At 42.2% G+C, this 24585-nt stretch overlaps 1 protein-coding gene across 3 annotated transcripts; it reads left to right on the top strand.

Annotated features, from left to right (window-relative positions):
* Positions 1–1435: 1435 nt before the first annotated feature.
* Positions 1436–22681, top strand: STAMBP (STAM binding protein). Of its 3 annotated transcripts, none has more exons than XM_031467308.2 (10): positions 1436–1481; positions 3519–3736; positions 12921–12996; positions 13313–13408; positions 14535–14898; positions 15891–16015; positions 16889–17026; positions 19882–19994; positions 20544–20643; positions 22010–22681. In XM_031467308.2, exons 2-10 carry the CDS (start codon positions 3534–3536, stop codon positions 22064–22066), a joined length of 1272 nt encoding a protein of 423 aa, XP_031323168.1. In that variant the 5' UTR covers positions 1436–1481; positions 3519–3533; the 3' UTR covers positions 22067–22681. The 3 variants fall into 3 exon arrangements, with proteins under 3 accessions (XP_031323168.1, XP_031323167.1, XP_031323169.1); XM_031467307.2 differs by having other exon boundaries at positions 1459–1556; XM_031467309.2 differs by lacking the exon at positions 1436–1481 and adding an exon at positions 1646–1962.
* The last annotated feature ends 1904 nt before the right edge of the window (positions 22682–24585 follow it).

The following is a 24585-nucleotide window of genomic DNA, read 5'->3' as shown; positions in this document are numbered from 1 at the left end:
TTAAACAAACTTCAGATTAGGTATTGAAATAGGTTATAAATGTTAAAACATTTAATGAATATCATGATGACCAAGAACTAACATTGCTAACCTAAAACAAATGTGCACCTGCTTCTATGTGATGGTAATCTCAAATTCTATAATCTCAACAGAATGTTAACCCATGAAAACAGAGAAATCTCTGGTGGCAAGCTGCAGAAATCTTTCTTTAATGAAGCTTTGAACATCTTTCGGTTTGAAAAGGAAATAATTATAGAAAACATGCTTTTCAAATTTACAGGTAAAATTTTGTTGCAATATAACGCTAAAAAAAAAGGTTAATGATTTAACCAGTATCCAAAAAAAGAACTTGAGAGGCTAAAGTGGTGTGCTAAAGTTTACAACATGAAATTTACTTTTAGATCCTACTAGTGGAAACCACTAGAATGACTGCTCATCTCCCCAAATGCTTCTCCTCTGAAAACCTTGCCACTAACCAGAATGGACCCTAACAGCCAATGAGTCCAATGTGGCCTACCTCTCTGGCCACAAAGGTTTAAAACAGAACTGGACATTGAGTTTTTGAATGTGGCAGTGCACAAAATTAAGGTGAAATGAAGCACTGAGAGTTGAGTAATTTCTAAAAAAATAAGTGAATGAAAATTCAGAGTATGCAAATTTCCACATAGAGAAGACCTGAGAATATGTATTTAGCAATAAAAATAAAACTAAAAACACAACTTACCTCGTGGTTTTCCAATGATATTTATTCATACATTCTTAGTAGTGTATATAGGACATCGATAGGCTTCTGGGGATAGAGATCAACATGCAACCAATTTTGGTAAAGTTCATACAGTTTTCTGCCAAGAACTGGGACAAGGTAGCTTTTAGGACTGACATAACCTATTGCAATGGAGCAGGAGACTTGCTTGGCTCCCTGCAGCAAAGGCTGCACTTTCCTTCCCCACAACCTTATGTCAGTAGATTGGCTTTACTGGGCAGGCAAATGGACCCAAGTTTGGTTCTGTAACAACGTAAACATTTAACGCACCCATAAATGTGAGGACATGGGGTAAGCATGGACGTTACCAGAGACTAATTCGAATAAATGTATGATTTATGTGGTAGATTTTATCTGATGGCACACTTTTGAGGCTTTTCTAAGGGATGTTTATTACAACTTGGGTAGACTTTCGCATGGAAGGAATGTCCTGATCCGTTTACTGTGTCTGTACTAATCTAAAAACAAGTTAGCTTGGACATCGGATCCTCTGCCCACCTGCTTCCCACTTCTTTCTCGATGATCTTCCTTTACCAAAATGGCCGCGCCCAGCTCGCTCCTCATTGGTGGTTCCCACCCACCCACAGCAGGTGGCAGCTCTAGCCCCGCCCACCAGCCGCCGCCAGGGGTCCTCAGTTCTTTACTATTAGAGGGAGGGGGCGGGGCGGGCGCCGGACGTGACGTTTCCGGAAGCTCCGGGTGTCGTCCGCGGGGACAGGTGGGAAAGGGTCCCAGGAGTGTGGTGGCGCCGGGGACGCTGAGGGTGGTCGGACTGTGACGGCGAGCGGCCGCCGTGAGTGTGGGGCCTGCGGCCTTCTCCTTCCCGCGCCTCCTGCCCGGCTCGCCGCGCGCGAGGCCCCTGCCGGCTCCCGTCCCCAGCCGGGCCGGCGCGGCCCCAACTACCTCACGCAAAAGACCCGAAAACCTTCGATAATTTTGCCCGGTGTTAACAACTTGGGCTTTGCGTGCCTTTGATAAGGGGGCCTCACGCAGTTTCCCAGAGATCCCTCTCCGCTGTATACGCCCCTTTCGCTTATTGCTGCTACTTCCTTTCGCCTCATCTTTCCCACCTTCTCCCCTTTTTTGCGGATGCTGCCTCCCCTCTCTGGAGTGTTGCTCAGCCCTGTAGTCCCGGGCATCGCTTGCTGGCCTCGGGAGGGGGTTGCATTCTCGACCAAAAGATCATCATCTCCCGGGAGGTACTGAGAAGCAACAACAAGCTTTCTATGTATGCTTCAGTTAGCTTTGATGGGCTCTGCCCTCAGTTTACTAAATAAGCAACTTAGGGAGGTTTTAGATATGCTAGCCGCTTTCTGAGTCCCTGAAAAGGCTCCTGCAGGAGATGAAGTGTCGTTACATCTCTGGTAGTCCTCAGAGCTTTTGCACTCTAGTGGGGGTGTTTGAGAAGACACTTGGTGGAGGGAAGTGTGACCTAGAGATGGAATTGGCCCAGAGAAGACCATCTCTGAGGGAGGAGTTGGAATGGAAAGCAAAAACAGCGGGTAGACAATGAAACTGAAATGTGAGGATTTCTGGGCAGGTAACAATCCTGACTGAAGAAAAACATCTCAGCGGGGAACTAGTAAGGTTTTAAGATTGGAAGGACAAAACGGGGCCAGCTGACACAGGGCCTTGAATTCCAAAATCTACGACAGCTTGTGTTTTCTACAGCATGCTGGTTAGGGTGTGCTGTAATTCAGTGTAATGTAATCAAATACCCAGATTTAAAAAAAAAAATTTTTTTTTGTGGGGGGTAGGTAGTTATTAGGTTTGTTTATTTATTTTTTTAATGGAGGTACTGGGGATTGAACCTAGGACCTAGTGCATGCTTAGCATGCACGCTACCACTGAGCTATACCCTCCTCCCTTAAATACTCGGATTCTTTTTGGAAATGATGTAGAGTGATACCTGATTAAAAGTTGGAATCTGATTCTAACAGCAACAATATCAAGAAAGATTGTAGAATTACTGAGACTCGGGGAGGGGGGAGGGAAACTCCCAGGTTTTTTGTTGGTTTGTTTTTTGCATTTCAAGTTACCTTTGTGTCCTTTTGTTATTCAAAGAGTGCTTAGTCTTTGAAGATAAATTTCAGTAAATGTTTTCTAGCTCTGAATTCCTTGCCCTGAAATGATGAATGATGTTGTAGATTGACTAGAAGAGTGGTTTCTTGAGCAGAGTTAGGTTTATGAGCATTCATTCCCACATCAGTTCCCCAACTAACCTTGTGCTCAAGTGTGAGAAAATACAGAGAAACGTCAGTTACTCTCAGATTAAATTAACATGATGAAACTTGAAGTCATTTAACAATCATCATGAAAGTTCATTGCATATACTCTGTCAGGTACTGAGGTGGATGGAAGTTGGTAGCTGGGAGGAGAAGTAGTGAAAAAAATATAAGATACTGTCCCTCTTTTTATGATGCCCAGGGCAGGGCCACCTAATGACAGGGAGTGATTAACACAAAGGGTAGAGCTGAACCCCTTGTGGCTCATAGTTACACTCTTTGTACCACCGAATTATGGCACAGGGATTATGGGTTTTTGCGTGTGTGCCAAGCCTTTTATGATTGTGATACGGGCTTCCTTGAGGGGCTCAGGCTTCTCAAGGGAAAGAAATCTTACTTAATATGAGCCACAACACATGGTATTCTCTTAATTTCTTCGTAAGGTAGAGGTTTGTGGGATAAACACTGTACTAGGCTGTGCTGGGATGATGGGGCTTTGGTGTTGATGCCATCTGTTTTTTCTGTTTCAGAACTTCTTGGTCCTGATGTCTGACCATGGAGATGTGAGCCTCCCACCCGAAGACCGGGTGAGGGCTCTCTCCCAGATAGGTAGTGCAGTGGAGGTAAATGAAGACATTCCACCCCGACGGTACTTCCGCTCTGGAGTCGAGATTATCCGAATGGCGTCCATTTACTGTGAGGAAGGCAACATTGAACATGCCTTCATCCTCTATAACAAGTATATCACGTAAGACACTCCCAGTTTCCTCTGTTTTTCCGGTGACTGATGCCTCACTCATTCTGTTCTTGTGCTCATTTATTTCTGCTCAGAATTGCTAAAACTAGAGAACTTTACAACATCATCATCATTAATCATTGTTGCTGGCAGCTCCTACACGTTAGCTGTCCTTGACATTCAAAGACATGAGTATTGAAAGTGTTGTTTTCATGACTCAGTCATTTCATGAGTAAGAGACCTAGCTCTTTGGCCTGTCCCACATGGCCCAGCTGTTAGGCAAGAAAGTTGGTGTTTAAACTATGCATGTTTTGTGTTGATGTGTGTTTTTCCTGTCCTTTCTCTATTTAGGCAGCCAATCTTAGGATTATTGTTGAGGTTTAGCAGAGCCAAAATCCCTCACCTCTGCTTATTTTGTAGCAAACTGAGTGATTCAGGAAAAAGCGTTTTCTTCTTAACCTTAATCATAATCATGCAAATCATCAAATAAGTATTGACCACCTACAGTTTGTGTAGCTCACCATAAAACCTTTTTTTTGAGTTGCTTAGCCCCTTAGGATAGGCAGCAAAAATTGAAATTTTCAGTTCAGTTAACAGGGAACAGTTCCTAAAAACCCCAGTGATAATTAAATGGTGTCAAATTCAGGAAGGGAATTAGTTAAAGGGTCTCATTTATAACTTCTAGTCATATTCTTTCATAATACCAAGACCCTAAAATAATAATAATAATCACATTGTATTTGTATGGCTCTTAATACTTCATAGAGTATTTTATTTGAGCGTCACAGTTCTGTGTACATTAAGTAAGGCACATCGTCCTCGCATGCTACATGTGAGGAAATTGGCTTCAGGTTTAGTGGTAGGCTTGGTTCCATTGTTCAGAGAGACAAAACCCAGATTTTCTAACTCTTAATTCAGGATTCATTCTACGACAGAGCACTTGTTTTAGGTTTTTGGTTTTTTTTTCTTTTTCTTTTTGGTAATGTTTCATGAATTGAAGGTGGTCTTTTGAGATCATGGTCTTGAGCCACACTACTTTTTGGTTATTTTTTATTGTTTTTTGAATAGGTAACATGCATGTGTCATACAGAATTCAGAAGGTGCAAAAAAGTATATATATTTAAAAATAAATCTCGCTACCACTCCTCTTTCCCCCCAAACCCTCAGTTCCCCTCCCCAGAGACAGTCACTCTGATTCGTTTCTTCTCTGTTCTTCTGGAGGTGATGTATGCCTATCAGTTACATCATGTGAAGGTTTTGATCACATACTACTCTAAAGCACGGTTTGTCAGCTTTGGTGTTATTGACATGTTGGGCTGAATAATTCTTTGTTGCAGGGAGTGTCCTGTGCACCATAGGGTGTTTAACAGCATCTCTGGTCTCTACCTGCTAGATGCCAGTAGAGCCCCTTCCCCGAAAGTTGTTACAGCCAGAAATGTCTCCAGACATCCCCTAATGCTTCCTGAGAGAGAAAACTGCCCCAGCTGAGACCAGTGCTCTAAAAAAAACATAGGTGAAGAGTGGGTTTCCTAGAATTCGTGTTGTAAAAGGGACTGCTGTTGTCTTTTTTTTTTTTTTTTAACATTTAGAAGTAGTGCCTGTTTCCTCCAAGATCTTACAGTCCATCCATGTCATTATGCCTTGTTATGTGGCCTCAATGTTGATAAAGTTTTATACAATTATAATTACATTTCTGCCTCTCTTTGCTGTTACGAGTTTTTCATTCCTAGGCACAGTGGGCACCGAATTAATTTTCCTGAAGAGTTTCTTTGGCTACTGTCCTTCTCTCCATGTACTCTGCTGCTGGCAGAAGTAGCTTTCTTAAATATTTCCAGTAATCTCGTAACTCTCCCAGAATGAGAGGCACAATTCCTTCAGGGAATGGTAGTTGAGGAAGTTCAGTAGAATCATGGAATCATTCTACCAGGTATTTTCTGGGTCTTCTTGCCCCACGTAGAAAGTGCTTTGAGGGTGTGGACCCAAATTCATTCAGCAAATACATATTGTATATACCTACTAACTGCTTGACACTGTACAAATAATAAGTAAAATAGCCCCTTATTATGGTTATGGGAGAAGACAGTCACAAGTAAAGAAATAAATACACAGTCCCCAAAACAGGGAAATAGGGAAATTAAATAGAATAAGAGCTATCTGAGAAAGTAAGATTTACACTGAAACTTGAAGGGTGCTATAGAGCTGGTCATTCCAAGAGCCTAAAGCAGACCATTTAGAATAGATGCAACTATGTATTTGGAAGCTCTTAGGTAGGAAAGACCTTAGTGTGGTCTGGTCATTGTGTTTGGAGTACAGCAGGTGAAGAGGGACAAGGGCTACAGAGGAAGTTGGGGAGGCAGGCGTGGCTGAATCCTGCAGGATCTTACAGACCATGGTAGGGACTTTACATTTTATCTTGAAAGCAGTAGAAAGCCACTGAGAAGTTTTAAGTGAGGTTGTGACCTAACCTTACTTATATTTTAAAAATACACATTTTGGCTGCTAGGTGGTAAATGGTGGAGGGAGTGTTAAAAGAAGGCAGGGAGATTAGTTAGGCAACTCCTAACAGCAGTTCAAGAGAGAGACTGGTGGCTTGAAGGCGCATGGTGGCCTGGAAGGGAGCAGATAGAGTCCATGGAACGTCCTGGTAATTTGGGAAAGAAGATGGTATCAAGGTTGACCTCAGTTACTGCTTTGAGTAACTTAGGATGTTGGTCCATTTATTGAGATGGAGAGGCGTGGTGTCCAAAAGGGGTTGGGTATTGGGGAGATTCTAGAGGTGAGGCCGGGTTTTTTGAAGTGTTAAGGTATTAAGCTTAAGGTATCTGTGAGATATCCAAGTAGAGATGAGCAGTAGGAGGTTGGATGTAGCAGTCTGAGCTCAGGAGAGGTCTGGGTTGGAGATACAAGCCCAGGAGTCCTGAACGGGTAGTTGATTCTGAAGCCATGAGAACTGCTGAGACCTTCTAGTGCTGAGATTCTTAATCTGGAGTCCGGGAACCCCACAGGGATTCATTCACTGGTAGAATTCAGGGTCCGAGAACTTGATTGGGAAAAACTTTTCTTGTTTTTACTAATCTCTCACTGAAATTTAGCATTTCCTTCAATTTTGAATGTAAGCCTCAAACCACAGTAGTATTAATATTTATAATTTTGTCACCAATAGAAATCAAGGTATTTTCATATTACATTATAATTGTTGCTGTATCTCAAAAAAGCATTTATTCTTATCACCACTTGAGAATTACAGTACACAATTATTAAACCTACAACTAGATCCTGTTTTTTAATGTGTTTAAAATACATAAATAAGCATGTATTATAATTTTTAATATTTTGAAAACTGTTACAGTAGATTTGGGGTTTTTTGTATGCCTTCATATTTTATATCTTTAAAAAATTATTCTGAGAAGGGTCCAGAGGCTTCATCAGATGCCAGAAGGATCCAGGACAATAAGATCAAGAAACCTTGCTAATGAGACTAGCATGAGAAGAAAGGGAGCCTAGGATGGAGCCCCAGGGTTGCTTAGTGGAGGGAAGGGCCAGTAGAGGGGACTTTGAAGGGAGATTCGGGAAGCAGGAGGAGGTCCAGGAGAGAATGGTGTCATGGGAACCAAAAGAGGTCAGTATTTTCAGGACAGTGGCCAACTGTGTCAGCTGGGTGAGGATTTGGTTTGATGTCATGATGTGATCGGTAATCTTGGTAAGCAATTTCACTGGAAGATTAAAGAGACACTAGATTGGGGTGGATTGAAATGTGAACAGACAATAAGAAAGTAGAGACCCTGAGTGTAGTCCAGAGATGGGCAAACTTTTTCTGTAAAAGGGCCAGATAGTAAATATTTTTGGCTTTGCAGGCAGTTTAATCTCTGTTGCAACCTCCACTCTGTAGTGTGAAAGCAGGACATAGATAATACATGAATGAATGGGTGTGGCTATGTTCCTGTAAAACTTTATTTACAAAAACAGATGGCAAGCTGGATTTGACCTCCGAGCCATAGTGTGCCAAGCCCTGACAGAGAAAACTCTTTGGAGAAGTTTGAATAGGAAGTAAAGTGGAAACCTGAGAAAGTAATTGAAGGCGGGCAGGAAGTACATGAATGTGTGTGTATGTGTATTTTAAGGTGGGAGATTCTAGAGCATATTTTTTTTTCTGCTGATGGAAGGGATACTGTGGAGAAGGAGAGGCTGATGGTACAGAAAAGAGAGTGATCAGTGTAGAAGTAAACCCCTAAATAGGCAAGAGGGTAGTAGGATTAAGACTACACAGAAACTTAAGGCACTGATATTTTTCGGTGACATGGTATTTCTTTGAGTGATCTGCATATCAGTGTTAACAAGACCTGTGCAGGGAGTCTGCCCCTGTGTGAGCTGCTCTGCCCACAGGACCGTTAAACGTGATGAGCCTGGCACAGAGGAGAGTCGAGTGAGAGGAGGGCAGAAGGTAGCAGCACGTTCACTTAATTCGTCAGATCTGGGGTTTACTCTGGGACTTTGTTGGATTGGCTCGCCCTGAATCAATAAATGTAGCTACCTTCATTTTTCTCACAGATATCTTCAAGACCCTAATTTTGATTCTGTGAACTGACAAGGCCTGGGAGGTACAAAAAAAGTTCTAGCTCAGTATTCTTGGTCTGTTTTTCTACCACATTTTCCTTGGTTTATTGCCGTCAGTAAGAACAGCTCACTTTGGTAATGATTATGACTAAGGAGAGAGGAAGGAGAGGGGTAGGCCTCTGCCTCACCACTCCTCTGCCTCCCCCCACGACTGAGTCACTGTGCTAGACCTTTTGTGGGTACTTTAATTCAGGAGCTTAAAAGGCATGTTTGTTCTTTTCCCTCAAGTAGTTGAGGTGTCCTAATGATCTCAAGCACATTTCCCCCCGCAGAGACTTTCCCTGCTCTAGGAATGCTTTGCCTTTTGCAGACCCCACCAGAGAAGAAGGAGCCTCAGCATATTAAATCAGTACATATTTTCATGGTGAGCACAGACAATAATCCAGGCAGTGGATTCTTTCACAGCTTTTTATGGTCATTGACTAGGCCACAGAGAGGAGAGTTACAGAGGACTTAGGCAACTCCTGTCTGCTGTGAGCCTCCCGCATTACAAACCTGCTTTCTGGAAGTGGTCTGTCACCTGCATAAAAAATGCTGACCACCAGGTTGGGGGTTATGGACCTCAGAGGGTTTTCATCTGTGATCACGCTTACTCAGCTAACTAACTTTTAAGATTGGAAGAAATTAGAGTCCTTAATACATCCATGTTACAGAATTTCTGCTTGACTTTTTGAAGTAGTTATTTTCATGTAAAATTAATGTCTGTTCATGATTTAAAATGTTTTTCAAACCGTACAGCAAGGAAAATATTAAAGTGAAAAAATTCCCATTCACCAGAGGTAATCACCGTTACGTTTCTTCTGTGTTTGTGTGTTTATTAAGAAAGTGTTTATGCCTGTGCAAGCACGTGAGCCCATGTGTTTATCTTTTTTTCTTAAAGCATGATTGAGATCGTATAATACATTCTTTTCTGTGACTTGCTTTCTTAACAGTTGTATCTTCTGATATCAGGACATGCTGATCCATCTCATTCTGCCTTAGGGATCTTTCCTCTGCCATGAACAGTCTTATTCCAGACTTCTTCATGGCTCACTCTTCCAGTCCTTACTTAAATGCCACCTTTTCAGTGATGCCTTTCTTAGCTGCCCTATCTAAAATGTCAGTTCCTCCCCTGTCCCTTCCTGTCTCCTTCTCTATTAATGACTTTTTCCTAGCATTGATTATCTGTATACTTTTTCTTCTGTTTATTGTCTGTTCCTCCACTGTAATGTACACTCTGATGGGAAGGAACCTGTGACTGAGTCATTCACTGCCAAATCTCCACAGTAATGTCTGGCCACGTAGTAGATGCTCAATAAATATTTGTCGAATGAATGAGTGAGTGATTATGTTGTTTTTCCACATTTGGGTACACCATAATTTATTAAATAATCCCCTATTGATAGACATTTAGGTTTTCAGGTTTCCCTACTTTTGCAAACAATTCTGTATTGAATAGTCATACATATATTTTGTGTTATTGTGTAGACTATACTCACAGAGGTAGCATTGTGAGTTTAAAGGGTGTAGACATTTAAAATTTTAAATGCTCGTCTCCCACTCCCCTGCCTCCCCTAAGAAGAAAGGTGTTATCAAATTATAGTCCTGCTAAGAGTGTGTAAGGACACCTATTTCTCCCTGCCCTTGCCTACACTGGTTGTAATCAACTTTTAGGTCTTTGCCAGTCTGACAGATGAAAATGGTATCTCATCCTATTTTGAATTTCCTTCATTTATAAGTAAAGTTGAGTACCATTTTAAATAGTTACTTACCTTTTGTATTTACTTTTCTGTGTATCTCCCTTTTTCTGTTGTTCTGTTAGGTTGTTTTGCTTGTGTTTTTGCCAACGCACCTTTGTTTGCTTTGGTATATTTCCTCTCTCTAGGCTGCAACCAGATATAACCCAGAGAACAGTATACATCTGGGCCACAGCTAGTCTCTGCTTAGAAAATTTCTAACCCTACTGTTAACATCTTCACCTCTTCTTCCTGCTTATGTTTTTGTTTATTGGTAAAAACAATCACATAAACGTATAGTAGATATTGGCTATGTGGTAGGCACTGTGCTCAGCACTTTATTTATTTGTTTTTTAAAATTTTTAGTGTCTTAGCAACCCTTTCAGGTAGTCTTAGTTTGTCTCCATATTTATAATTTTTATATATATATAAAGAAACTGAAGGATGGTGCCAGAGGTCACACAGCTGGTAAGTGGTTAAAGTCAGGATTTGAACCTAAACAGAGTGGCTCCACAGCTTTCTGTCCTAACACGAAGCCCTTTTGCCTCCAGTACAGGCAATGGGTTATGTTGCCCATTCTGTTTTCAGGAGACCCTTCTGCCCATATGTCCCCATTCAGAAAATTGACTGCAGTTACTGAAATAAGAGAAAGGTATTCATGCTGAGGTCTGGGAGTTTTATCTTTGCTTGTAAACTAGTTTTCATTACATGGTTCAAAATCAGAATAACAGAAAAAAGGTATATTTGGCGAAAAGTTTCACTTTTCAGTCTTGTATTATCTGCTCTATTTCCCCTGCCCTCTACTTTTATTAGTTTCTGTATATACTTCCTGCATTACTTTATATATTTATAAGCAAAATAAATAAATACGTATACAAACATACAGGCATACTTCATTTTATTGCACTTTGCAGGTGCTGCGTTTTTTACAAATTGAAGATTTGTGGCAACCTTGCATTGTCAGATGATGGTTAGCATTTTTCAGCAATAAAGTATTTTAATTAAAGTATGCTCTTTTTTAGACATACTGCTGTTGCACACTAAATAGACTACAGTATAGTGTAAGCATACCTTTATAAGCACTGGGAAACCAAAAAATTTCTGTGACTCACTTTATAGCAACATTTGCATGATTGCAGTGGTCTGCAACCAAACCTGCAATATCTCCAAAATACGCCTGTATGTAATTTTCCCCTTTCTTACACATAAGTTATATATTATTATACTTTTTTACACTTTGTTTTTTCACTCAGCTCATCCAAATTTTTTAGGACAGTTTTGTTCATCAGCTATGTATTTAGTGCCTCTTCATACAAGGCAGTGTGCTGGCTTTAGAGGAATAAGCAAAGAAGCATGAGACATACAAATCTCTGGCCCTCGGGAACTTTAAAGTTCTTCAGGCTGAGAGCGTAAGTGAAAATAAAGCATGGTGTTTAAATGGCATGGCAGTATTAGTTGAGAACACTCAGCCTGTTGAAGGTAGTGAACACGTGCCTTGGTCTTCACAGTCCCTGAATTACAGATCTCTTGAACACAAGACCTTTGTCTTATTTATCTTACTATCCTCTTCAGGTCTTTATGGTTGAAAATGAATCTGTGTTTGTTTCAAGTATGGGCTTCAAGGAAACTTTTAACATTTTTCATGAACCCAAAGGAAGATTTTTTTAGAATTAGCTTGGAATTCATCCCTGCCTAAGAGGTCTTGTCAAATTGGATTGAAATGAAATTTTCACGTGACTAATACAGAACTGAAGGAGGACAGCATATCTGTTGAGGGGTCTGCTTTGGTGGGGATCTTCTTCTTTCCCTTTACCGAGGTTTCCCCCTTCATTTACTCCTGCCCATGGGCAGAAGGTAGGAGAGAGTCACTTAATCCCAACTATATTATAGTATTTCATGGCTATGAACAAGATACCCTTAATTTATTTGTTTTGGGTCTCAGTTTGTGTTTGTTACAACTTAATTCAATTAAAAGACATTTTTGTTCAGAACCCCTCCAACAGTTCTGGACATCCCAGGAGCCATGAGGAGGCAGTATGATCTAGTGGCTGGGAGTAGACACTGGAGCTGGCCTGCTGGCATTGAAATTCTGAACTCGCCACTTTTGGCTATGACAAGTTACTGACTCTCTGCTTGTTTTCACTGTCCCCAAATAGACATCATAAATGTTAGAGGTCTATGAATTGATTCAGTTTATTTTTCCCACTGAGCTTTCCAGCCAAGGACAAGAACTGAAAGAGAAAATCTAGCGCCGTGTTTCTCTCAGCATTTTTCCTGAGAGATGATGATGCAATCACACATGTAACACGCACATGTTACACACATACAGCACATGTACTATCTAAGCATCTCAGTGCTTAGTCTGATGCAGGGAGTATTCTTCTTGGAAATAACATGAATTCTAAAGAAAAAAGCCAACATTAAAAGTCACACAGAGCTAAGACTAGTAAAATAACATGGTTTTTCTCTTAGCCTCCTGCCCTTGGCTGCCAAACCATTCTCTGAAGAATGATTTGTGACAGAAACCTTTTCCTTTGGAAGCCTGTCACTGTCCCAACAAGAAAAGAATCTTCTTCAGAGGTCTATTTTTGGGCACAGGATAGGCTTTTCCCCCCAACTTTTTTGTAGTAGGAGTCTAGTATTTGCTGCGGCACACCTGATTTGGGAGAAGAGGAAAACACTCTGCTGGTCCTTACAGGGCTGGAGATGGGTGGGGAACGTGGGCTGTCAGGGTGTGCCTGTCAGCCATGCATGTCTGCAAACCCATCATGTAGTCGCAGTGGGATCAGCGAGCTGCATTGTTTTGGAGTCTTTTGGACATTTGGACATTTTCTTTGCATCACAATCATTCTGATCTGTTCCCTTAGGCTCTTTATTGAGAAACTACCAAAGCATCGAGATTACAAATCGGCTGTCATCCCTGAAAAGAAAGACACAGTAAAGGTGAGTCTTCACACTCACTGATGCCCATCTAAAAGCTTCATGGCGGCACAGACTAACTGCAAGGTACAAGTAGCAGCCGTGTCTGCATCTGAGCATCAACACCTGCAAATAGGACATAAGGCCATTTCATTAGATCATTCATGAAGTATCAGGTATGGTATAGGGGGTATTTTAAATTAACTTTAATTTAAATTTAAATTATTTAAATGTTTTTAGGAACATTGTTACCATTGTCAAGTTGACTTAAGTCTTTTTACTTCTCTACTTAATTAGCTGGGAATTATTCTAACTCTCAGTTTTTGATTTCGTGTCTCAGAAATTAAAGGAGATTGCATTTCCCAAAGCAGAAGAGCTGAAGGCAGAACTGTTAAAACGATATACCAAAGAATATGCAGAATATAATGAAGAAAAAGTGAGTATGTAACAGCAAAAGAAAAAAGGAAATTATTTTGGTTTCTTAGGCTGTGTGCCCTAGGATTCTGATATGACATTTCAGTAGATACTTTGATTTTAATGTAATGTTTTATTTTTTTTGGACAAAGGCCAGAAACTCAAAAAAGGTGTTTAAGCTGAGGATTTTGGTACAGATTTAGCCTGCTTGTCCAAGAAGATGACTTGAGGGACAAAAAATCTATTGCTTGTCTGCTGTGTCTAGAATGAGAACCTAAGAACAATGAAAACCGTCACTAAAACAGAGGGGTTTTAGATCAGCGAATTTGGGGAGATTTGATTCACATTTGGTTATATTTGAAACAGGTTATACCTGTTTATTATAATTGGGGTGTTTTTCCAAGCTATTTTCAAGTGATTCTTGTTTGTAAGACTCAGTTAAAGCACATGGAAAAACTCCCAAGGCAGTGTCAGTGGCCTGTGGCAGATGAGAATACACACTGCACACACTCCCACAGTATTTTGTGGCACTGTGTTAGCTCTCTTCTGGACTCTGATGCTGAACCCCGGTAGGGAGGTACACAGCAGTGTGTTTCTAAGGTACTGAACGAGTGAAAACCTTCATGAAACAGATTGTTCTTGATATTTCTTGTTAAAATGCTACTCTATATTGTACCGACCACCAGAAAAATTTCAGAGGCTTCATTTTGGATTAAAATTGAATAGAGACCCCCACCAGAGCAGGTGTAAGCTGGGATTTGGTTCTATTTCACAGCCTTACTTGGGAAACAGAATGTATACAAGGCGGCGCACTTAGAGAATGAAATTGTGTGGCACAGATTATGAGGTGCAGACAGTAAGTTGCATTGGGATTTTGGTAGAGAAGAAAATGCATTAGTTAGAGCCATTGGAAAGTGTCTTGAGAGGATGGGGATTTTAACTGTCCTTGAAGAATAGGTTTACCGTGACTCTCAGAAAGGCAGGAGTGGGTGTAGAGGTGCTGAGGGAAGCATGAATTGTGTGTCAGGAAATCAGGCTACAGCAGAAGTGCATTTGGGGAGATCTCCCTGCTGGAAAGCCTCGTCCTCCTAAGGTGTGAAATCCCCTGAGTGTGAAGTGTTAGCCTAACTCCTGTTCCGTCTTCGTAGAAGAGGGAAGCGGAAGACTTCGCCCGGAACGTAGCCATCCAGCAAGAGCTGGAGAAGGAAAAACAGAGGGTTGCACAGCAGAAGCAGCAGCAGTTGGAGCAGGAACAGTTCCATGCCTTTGAGGAGATGATCCGGAACCAGGAGCTCGAGAAAGAACGACTGAAAATTGTACAGGAGTTTGGCAAGGTGGACCCTGGCCTGGGTGGCCCACTGATACCTGACTTGGAGAAGCCCCCCCTCGATGTCCTCCCCACGGCGCCTGTCATATCCACACAGCCTTCGGACTGTAATACAACTGTAAGGCCTGCCAAGCCACCGGTAGTGGACAGGTCCTTGAAACCCGGAGCGCTGAGCAACTCAGCAGGTAGTGAGTCCATTTGTTCACGTCCTCTTCCATCTCAGCTTCAGCCAAGCAGAGTGTCATTCTCGGGGATTCAGCCTAAAATTACCTCCGTGACCCATTTATTAGGCTCTGGTCACAGAAATCCATCGATCAGTATTACCATGCTGTGTTCTATCACAGCTGTATCATATAGTGGCCTTTGCTTAAGCCATATAACTTACCTGGGCCAGGTCGATTTTCCGAAGAGCTAATAATATCCTTGAAAGTCAGACCCTCAGCTCTTAAGGGTTATACAGCGATTTGAAATGTCCAGTGAACTAGAGACCACTGTTGACTTTCTGTAAAGGAAATTTGACATTTATAGTACTACTTTGTAATTCAACAACTGCCTTTTAAAAGATAAAAGAGAGCTACTGACTTGTGCTTGCCCTGCAAACATTCCTAATCCTAAAGGAGCTTACTCAAGGTAAATATTGTGTGTAGTCAGGGATAATTCAGTCTAGCCATAAAAAGGCTGTTGAGTCTTTCCTCCTCTCACCAGTGAACGGCTATCTGAGAAAAATGATGAGTATGCCTTGGTTATTAGAATAAATCTTTTTGTTAGGAATTGTCTTTCAAGTAGTCATTTAAGGAATTCAGCTTTACAGAAGATCCACCTGAAAGGGCAGTGTGTAAGAGTGGGCGAGGGGTGCGGGACTCTGAAGCCTGGCCTTCAGGTTCTCCCCATGTACTCGGCAGGATTGTCTCTCACTGTTATTCCTGAACAGCTCAGAAACTTCTTTTAAGTGGTAGTTTACCCTTGTCTTAACTTGAATGATTAAAGCCTCTTTTCTGTTCTTGAAATAGCGTGCTCCCAATGGCTGTGGCCAGAGGTTGGAGAGACTTTGCAGCCCCCCTTTTTTTACCATTTACTTCCTACAGTTGAGGGGACCCCAGTGATCTGGCATTGCTCGGAGGTCTGCTTGGGGAGGCTCTGCCCCAGGGCTCAGACTTTCCTTCTTTCTCCATCACAGCCCCCACAATCGATGGACTGCGCCACGTGGTGGTACCTGGGAAGCTCTGCCCCCAGTTTCTCCAGCTGGCCAGTGCCAACACTGCCCGGGGAGTAGAGACCTGTGGAATTCTCTGTGGAAAACTGGTAAAAAAAAAAAAAAAAAAAAGCTTTCCTGAGCTGACACTGTTTCTTCCCTCTCGGCCTGTGATGCTCAGAGAAGATATCCAGGATCCGTTACCCTTTGTGCCTATCCCTCTGCCAAAAGCGCCATGGACAGCATAGTGCAATGACACCTTGAATTTGGTGACCCTGTATTTGATTGATTTTCAGAGTCCCTTGAATTGGAATGATGATTTTAATATTAGTATTAGGAAATGCCTAATTTTAAACTTGGTAGGAAGATCCTGTCTATCAGTTTTTGAGCATCGGCTTTATGATAGGACCTGGGAACGTGAACTATGTAAGGCACATAGCACGTGTGCACAGAAAGTACCCGAGCACTTTGGAGGGATGGGAGATGCACACCAAGAGCTAAGCAGCATGCTGACTTACTAAAAACAAAACCAAACCAAACACTAGAAATTATGAGGAAGGAAGGATCATTACATGGAGTTGCTTAAAGAACCCATTTAAACTGCTGAATAAATTAGTGAATAAAGTGGAATAGACTTAAACTGAACCTTAAAGGTTGGGAAGGGCTTAGAGAAACAGTAAAAGGAAACTACTTTAGACATAACAAAGGAAGAGAAATGGTGCTGTACCCGGAGCTTCTCAAGAACCACGAGTAGACCTGTTTGGCTGCAGCAGGAAATTCCCACAGGGCTGTGAGCATCTGTGGCTTTGCCAAGCGCCCCAGGCAATGCGCGTGGGCAGCCAGGAGTGTGAACCGCTGACTTGAAGGACTCACCTCCCAAGAAGACGCACACCGGGGGAGGGGCTTTCCCTTGTATAGATGCTGACAGATCGGGGCTGCCTAAACACCAGGGGACTGTGACGAGCTGTTTTCTCATTTGACAGATGAGGAATGAGTTTACCATTACCCACGTTCTCATCCCCAAGCAAAGTGCTGGGTCCGATTACTGCAACACGGAGAACGAAGAGGAACTTTTCCTCATACAGGATCAGCAGGGTCTCATCACACTGGGCTGGATTCATGTAAGCAATTCCGGGCTCTCCGAGGGGTCGTCTCCTCTTCTCGCATGATGTTATAAACACACTGCTTGCTTTTCTCTTGGAGCCAAGTGAGTTGTAGCTAGATTATTTAGCTGACTGTTTTTTCCTCTGCTGGATGCAGACTTGACTTCTCTAGCATACTTAACTGCTTGCACTCCAGTATTGATTTCTGGAAACTACTTAGGGCTTTTTAATTTTAAAAAAAAGGTAATAAAAGTGAACTTGTTTCCCTAAAGTCCCAGTTTCCCTGTGAACGTGAATGAGGATAGGATGCTAGCCTAGAACATATGTGGACATTGACTGTAGCGGTTACGCCTTACTATATATGAATGCTGTTCCTCAAAGGCATATAAATAAAAACATTTTAAATGAGCCAAGGAAGTTAATTCAGATGTTTACATTGGTCTTTCTTAAAGCAGCATGTACCTTTATATAAATCAGAAGGGCCACCAATATAGGTGATTTTCAAGTGTCTGTATATCTTATACAGTCTTCTGGTAATATTCAGGTAAACCATAATTCCATCTCTAAAGATTACTTCTTTTTTAAAAAAAATTTTTTTGGCGGGGGGTAGGTAATTAGATTTGTTTATTTATTTTCAGAGGAGGTACTGGGGATTGAACCCAGGACCTCATGTATGCTAGGCAAGTGCCCTACCACTTGAGCTATACTCTCCCCGACTCTAAAGATTACTTCTTAATTTTTCTTTCTATTCCTTTTCAACCCCTCATTCTCATAGACCAAGTTGTTTTTCATGTTGTGTGACAGGGTTACATTCAAACAAGTCAGCTCATTTCTGGATTTGAGAAGACTGCACGTACTTGTCTGTTAGAATTTGGGAAATACTGACCCGTGAGGCTGTCCCGTGCCCCTGTGTCCTTTCACAGATATTTGCCTTCTGTTGTGTGTCCTCCATTATAGTACATGGGGGTAGAAAACTTGTATTTATCTGCCAGTGGATACAAACTTGAGTAAGATATGATGTTAGTCTCACAAGGAAGATTGACAGATAGACAAGTCATAGCTCTTCACGTGAGGCAAGTGCCTCACGAGGTGCAGACAGCACTGTGGAATTCAGAGGAGGCAGGGATGACACCTGGGGCGATTTACTAGAATTCTGACAAGATGGGCCAAGGGGAAGTTCCGTATGGAGGGTACAGCATTGGACTAGGCAGACTGCGTTCGTGGAGCATTGAGTGGTCCAGCTTGCGGGGGTTTGTGGTTCCTATCAGGAAACAGTAGAGGATAAGCTTTAACATGATACATTAGGAACGGTGTTCTGGAGGGTTTGGGGTGGGCAGACAGCATAGTTCTGCTTTTTAGTGCATAGGTTGAGACAGGGAGATCATTTAAGAGATTAGTGTGGTAATAACATCTCATAATGATGAGAGCTAGGGTGATGGCAGCATATTTGGGAAGGAAGAGATAAATGTAGGATTTAAGAGCATGTGGGGAGTGAGTAAGAGAAGATGATGATTAAAGGCGATGACTTAGAGATTTCAGGCAGTGATCATCTCATAAGCAGAAACAGAGGCTTCAGTAGGAGAACTTACTTGAAAGTGGGACAAATGGTGTTTTCAGTTCTGAGCCTGTTGAATTTAAGATACTGGTCAGACAGTGGGGGTAACTATCAGGCAGTTGAAACTTGGCAACAAGGTCAAGGCGGGAAAGGGAACTGGGAAACCTCTGTGTAGAGCTGACCTTAGAAGCCTAGGAACTGGAGGAGAGCAGAGAACAAGAAGAGATTCCCTGACAGCTTGAAGGACAGGCCACCTAGCGGAGCACAGGGAATAGTCAGTCATGAAGCAAAGAGATGTAAGAGAAGCGTGAGGCTAACATTAAGGTACCGAAACCAGAGGAGAAGGAACATTTTAAGAAGAAACTTCAGGATGTTAACTATGTCCCACGCTGCGGAGAGCTCCAGAATGATGAAGGCTTGGATGAGCCTGTTGGATTTGATGAGATCATTGATGAACTCAGTTTAGTGGGGTTTTTAGGCAGTGGTGGGAGTAGATTATAAGGGTTTAAGAAGTAATAGAAGTAATGGAGATTGAGGTTGTCGTGATAGTGAAGTATACACTAATTTTTTGAAGAGTTTAGCCCTAGAGGAAAGGAAAGAGATGGGATGGTGGCTTCAAGAATAGCCAGGTTGAGAGACAGTTTGCCTGATTTATGGTTTAGTGTGAAAATATGTGTTCTGTTTTGACTTTTTTTCAAAACCTTTATCTTTGACATAGAACATATATAAGAAAGTACATAAACTAAAGATAAACTTTAAAGAATTTAGATGGTGATTTCCCTCAAATTTCAATATCTTAGTCCTTTTGCCAAATAAGACAGTGTCCTTTGTGGATTTAACTCCCCACTGAAATCCCAGTCACCGTCTTTCTCTCATATCCTTGGCTTTTTTTGCCTTTTGAGCCCCAGACTCATGCTTGACCTTTTAACATGTATGTCCGGAAGAAGAATCATTCAGCGGACTGTGGCATGTGCAGCCCTTGACGTCTACCACGTTGAAGTGCTGGGCAGCATGTGCTGTCTGTCCCAGTAGGACATTGTGTAGAGAGAGCTTGTGAGGAGCCAGATGAGTCCTGGTGGTCAATTAGAAACTGAGTCTCTTCACAGACTCATGTTAAGCTATACTTGTTTGCAATGCTGGGAAGGAAGTTCATTACTTACTAGGAACTTCAGATCTATTCCTCAGAGCTGCTAATGGTTTTGTATTTAAGGAGATTATGGCAAGTTACTGAGAATTATTTGGCTCTGCTTTCCTTCGTGGACTAGGCTTGGCTGTGTATTCTCACTAAAGGGGTCTCTGGCTTTTTTTCTCTTCCCAGACTCATCCCACACAGACTGCCTTCCTCTCTAGTGTTGACCTGCACACTCACTGCTCCTACCAGATGATGCTGCCAGAGTCGATAGCCATCGTTTGTTCCCCCAAGTTCCAGGAGTAAGTACACAGGATGCGCTTCAGGGTTTTACAAGGAGATAGTGGGGGAAAAGCCTCAGGAAAAGGTCTCCATTCTTAAGACCTTGTTCTCCGTAAAATATATAGATTGGCATATTGATTGGCTTTTTCCAAAGGCTTCCTCTGAAGCTCTCTATTCCTAATAAGCCTGCTCTACTGGTTTACCGAGTGTCAAAGCAATGACCGAGGTGCTTTTCTGAGAAAGGGACATACGAAATTTGAAGTGTTTGACTTGAAGCAGTAGGAATTTCAAGAGATTGATTCCAGATTAGAGAATTCCAAAATCCATAAACTACGTCCAAAAGTTAACTTCTTTTTTATTCTAAATCCTGTTTTTTAACTATGAATTCTCCAACCAAATTAGCGTGGTGGAAGCGATGAGCTCTCTAACTCTGATGCATTCCCCAGAGAAGAGGCGTGTGAGCTGGCGCACTTGTGAAGCTGTCTCACAATGAGTTGTGCCCTGTGCTGTGTGTGTGTGATTGAGGGGATGCTTTTGCTTGATTCTGGACCTGCTTTTTCTTGTTTCAGAACTGGATTCTTTAGACTAACTGACCACGGACTAGAAGAGATTTCTTCCTGTCGCCAGAAAGGCTTTCATCCACACAGCAAGGAGCCGCCCCTCTTCTGTGTAGGTATCTACGTAGAAGAAATCGGAGCTGTGCTGCAAGCAGGGAGGGCAGTCAGAGCTGACGAGGCGTGTTGCCCTTTCTGACCCTCGTAGAAGATCAGCCTTGTCACTTATTTTTCCACATCTCCCTAGTAGACGTTCAGGGGGAGCAGTGTGGGACAGGGAGGGGTTTGCGTCTTAGCTCTGCTTATTAAGGATTGTGTGTCTCTGATCCAGTTACTTAGCCTTCCTGGACCGCAGCTTTCTCATCTGTAAATGGAGAAGATATAATAATAATACCTACTTCACAGGGTTATTGACAGGGTTAAATGAAGGAATCACAGAAAGTACCACGTTCAGTGGCTTGCTTATTAAATGTTGCGTTTTCGTCTTTATCTACATCAGTTGCTAAGCCTGCACTTCAGTAAGAGACTGAATTCAAAGGAAAAAAGCTATTTAAGATAGGTAAAGTATATTTGCTTTTGGAATTTTGCTTAGGTAACAGGGATTTTTATGACTTTCTTAGGAAGTTTTTTCCCCAAGTGGTATTCTGTGAATAAAGTTACAACTGTGGTAAGATTAAGCACATTTCACTTTCCCCCTCGAATCTAATGTGATAGTATTGCTTCACTCCATGCTGGTCATGGAATATTATTATTTTTTTTGGATTCACTGAAAAGTAACCAGTATGGAAAAGGGACTTAGAACCTTGTCACATAGAAGGAACTGGGTTGTTTAGGAGAGAACCCCAGAGGGGATCTGAGAATCTGTAAGTATTGGAAGAATTGTTTTATAAAAAGGTATCAACGGTATTTCATGTGACTCTCAGAACTAAAACTTCAGACCTTGTGGAATGACAGTTTTCAGCTGAGTGTGAGAAAGAACTTTTTGACAGATCTGTTCACAAATAGGTTAGTCTGCCTTGGAATGTATTAAGTGTGCAGGTACCAAGATATTGAAACAGGCTGCACAACCCCCCCCCCCCCGAAATGCCCAGGCTTTTAGTCATAAAGACCCCGTGTGCCTGTCAGAAGGGAGCACTCCCCATGTGACAGTGGGTGTGCTTTACTATCTGGTTGACATAGTTACCCAAAAAACTGCAATGAATTCAGCAATTATCTTAAATATATATTTTATGAATGACTGTAGAATATACATACATTTGAGAAACAAATGAAGGTACTTGGGCCTACATTGATTCAGTCTACAGGTCTGGATTGGTAGAAGTAATAAGTCCCAGACCCTTTGCCATAACTGCCATTTGAGTAGCCGTCTAGCTGCCAGCCTGGGAACCACTGGCCAGAGAGCATTGTAAGTAAGGAGTTTTCAAAGATGACTTTTCAGAACTTTCCAGGACTTTCCCTCTCTTCCTTTTTCCCTACTGCAGAGCTGCAGCCATGTGACTGTTGTGGACAGAGCAGTGACCATCACAGACCTTCGATGAGCTTTTGAGTCAAACACCTGCCAAGAACTATAACACCGTATCAGTGTACTGTAGCCCCTTAATTTAACCTTTCCAGAAACCTCTGGAAGCTTGTTTAGGCAGAATAGAAAGTGAGTATCACCTGGGGGAGGACTGATTTTCTATTTCTGGTTTGAAAGGAAATACTCGAATGTGTTTTTTAGGCACGTCTGGAAAACAGCACGATCATGCTGAAGCAACTTTTCAGTCTGCCTGTAACTAAAAAATTAAGTTGAAAAAATGCTATAATGAGCACTCATATACCCTTTGTTATAAATTCACTAGTTGTTAACATTTTTTTCTCTCAGCTATCCTTCTAATCTCTCTGCCTATTTTTTTATTGTTTACCTTTGGACTAATTAAGGGCATCTATGCAGAAATTCGGAAGCCATTTAGAAAATCTTTGGGTTTTTCTGTGGTTTGTGGCACTATTAATGAAGCTTATTACCAGGCTGAGAGACAGACAGCTCGCTATGTCTGACCAGGTGGTGAGGCTCGAAAACCCTGAGGAATGATTTTGTCAGGAATTATTGTTATTTAACAAATATTTCAGGATATTTTTTCTTCTACAATAAAATAACAATTAACTTATATATATATATATACATATACATATATATATAGTGTGTGTGTGCTCTAGAATGATATGTTGGATCAACATGGTCTAAACAGGTTAAATAAAAGGTCTGGTTATTTGAAGAAAGGTGAGAGGGGAGTGGAATTTGAGATGTACCAGCATTGAAGGTGTGTCCCGGTTCACTCTTAATTGTTCAGTCTTTTCTCTCTGCCCGTTGCCGTCTTCCAGGGATGTGCAGTCATCTCTGTTTGTTTGGTGCTTTCTCAAGTGGGTCATCCCATTCACTTCCTCCTTGTGCCCTAAAAGCTTTCAGCTGAGGATAGTGGCACCTTTGTTACACTCCAGATAAAGGATTGTATTCCCATGCCACCCCACTCTACTAATTTCATTGTGTTGGCTATTCTTTTCTGACTTAGGTGACGTCCAGGAAGATGTCTGAAGCTGCAGTTGATTCTGTATTTTTTCTATGAGCTGAGCCTAGTGTTCTAAGGTGGCCTGGAAATTAATGATATTGTTTAGAGAGTAAATGCCCTGGGTAGGAGAATGATTTCTTTTTGTATCAAAATTCTTTGGGGGAAAAAAATCTGCAAATGTTTTGTTTTTAAATTTTTTGTCCTGAGTATGTTCAGTCTTTACTGCTTAGGTTAGTGGCCCGTGAACTTGGCCCCTGAAAGCACCAGATCTCTGTATCCTTGTTCTTCTCATGGACTTAACTCCAAAGACATCGGAAGTTCTTTCTCCTGTACTTTCGGAGTCTGTGGGAACATGGGGCTAGGTGGGTCCGGGCAAGGCAAAGGGTGCTTCCCAGTCACTGCTCTCCTTCCCCTGCTGCAGCCTGCACTGCTCCGTCTTGCCCTTAAAAGTCCTACAGTTGCCTGGCCCTGCTCTTTCCAGGAAACTCACCCCTTCTTTCCATTCTTAAGGCTACAGCCTAGTTTAGGACCTTTTTATCTCTTACTTGAACTATTGCACTAAGGCTTTGTTTGGGTCTCTTTGTTTTTAGTATTTCTTGACCCCCAGTCTGTTTTGCCCACTACAGTCCGGAGAATTTTCCCCCATTACAACCGTCCTCATGTTTCCTCTTGCTCAGAAACCTGCATTAGCCTTGTATTGCTTAAAATCTAAATGTAACCTTTATTCCAAACTTTCTACATATGGCCACATAAAGCTCTTACCCCTGGCTACACGTTAAAATAGCTGGGGAGCTTTTAAAAAAAATGCTGGTACCCGGCCTCCACCCCCCCCCACCCCCCAGTGAAATCCCTATCTCTGGAATGGGACCTCAGACATTGCTTGGGCTTGGTTTTGGTTTTGGTTTTTCTTTCAATCTGCTAGGCGTCTCAAGTGCAGCCAGGGTTGAAAGCCTCTGCACTAGTCATTTATCCGTAAGAATTGTGAGCTCTCATGTCTCTGTGCATCATAGACATTCAGCAAGTGTTCATTGAGCCAAAGTGAACTGTATCACAGATTGCAACCACATTGATCACCTACTGTGTACCGAATGGCCACGTTGTCTTGCCTCTGCACCTGTGCACAGGAAGTCTCAGTGAGTGGCTGGGCGGGCACAGGAAATCAGTCTGCAGAAGCCCTCCTCACACCTGTCTAGCCACAGCAGAGGCACTTTGCACAGGCCAGCTTCAGTGTCTCACTTCACCCCACCTCTGTGGAAGAGACGTGGTATCAAGCCAGCCCGCAAGGAAGCAGAGAGACTGGGAGGCCAGTGAGAGAAAAGAAGCCAGAGGTGTAGGGAAAGGAGGAAAGGAATATTGTGAATAAAAGGGACTCAGACCACAAAACCCAAGGAAAGATGCTGATATTGAAAGGCTAACAACTGCTCAGTGAAGAGACTGACTTCTGGGCTGCTGAACGCCTTTCCACTCTCCCGGGCCACACAAGTGCCATGCTTACTGGTCTGGGCTGAGTG

This window comes from Camelus dromedarius, chromosome 15, assembly GCF_036321535.1.
Source record: "Camelus dromedarius isolate mCamDro1 chromosome 15, mCamDro1.pat, whole genome shotgun sequence".
NCBI classification, from domain to species: domain Eukaryota; kingdom Metazoa; phylum Chordata; class Mammalia; order Artiodactyla; family Camelidae; genus Camelus; species Camelus dromedarius.
Note: the sequence above shows the minus strand (reverse complement) of the source record. Positions and strands in the feature narration are given on the sequence as shown.

What these genes read in the sequence shown, in the direction of transcription:
- STAMBP (XM_031467308.2), top strand. Translation starts at nt 3,534, where the DNA reads ATGTCTGACCATGGAGATGTGAGCCTCCCACCCGAAGACCGGGTGAGG. An exon ending in AAAAGAAAGACACAGTAAAG is followed by an intron (nt 12,997 to 13,312) that starts GTGAGTCTTCAC and finishes TTCGTGTCTCAG; the next exon opens with AAATTAAAGGAGATTGCATT. An exon ending in GAATTCTCTGTGGAAAACTG is followed by an intron (nt 16,016 to 16,888) that starts GTAAAAAAAAAA and finishes CTCATTTGACAG; the next exon opens with ATGAGGAATGAGTTTACCAT.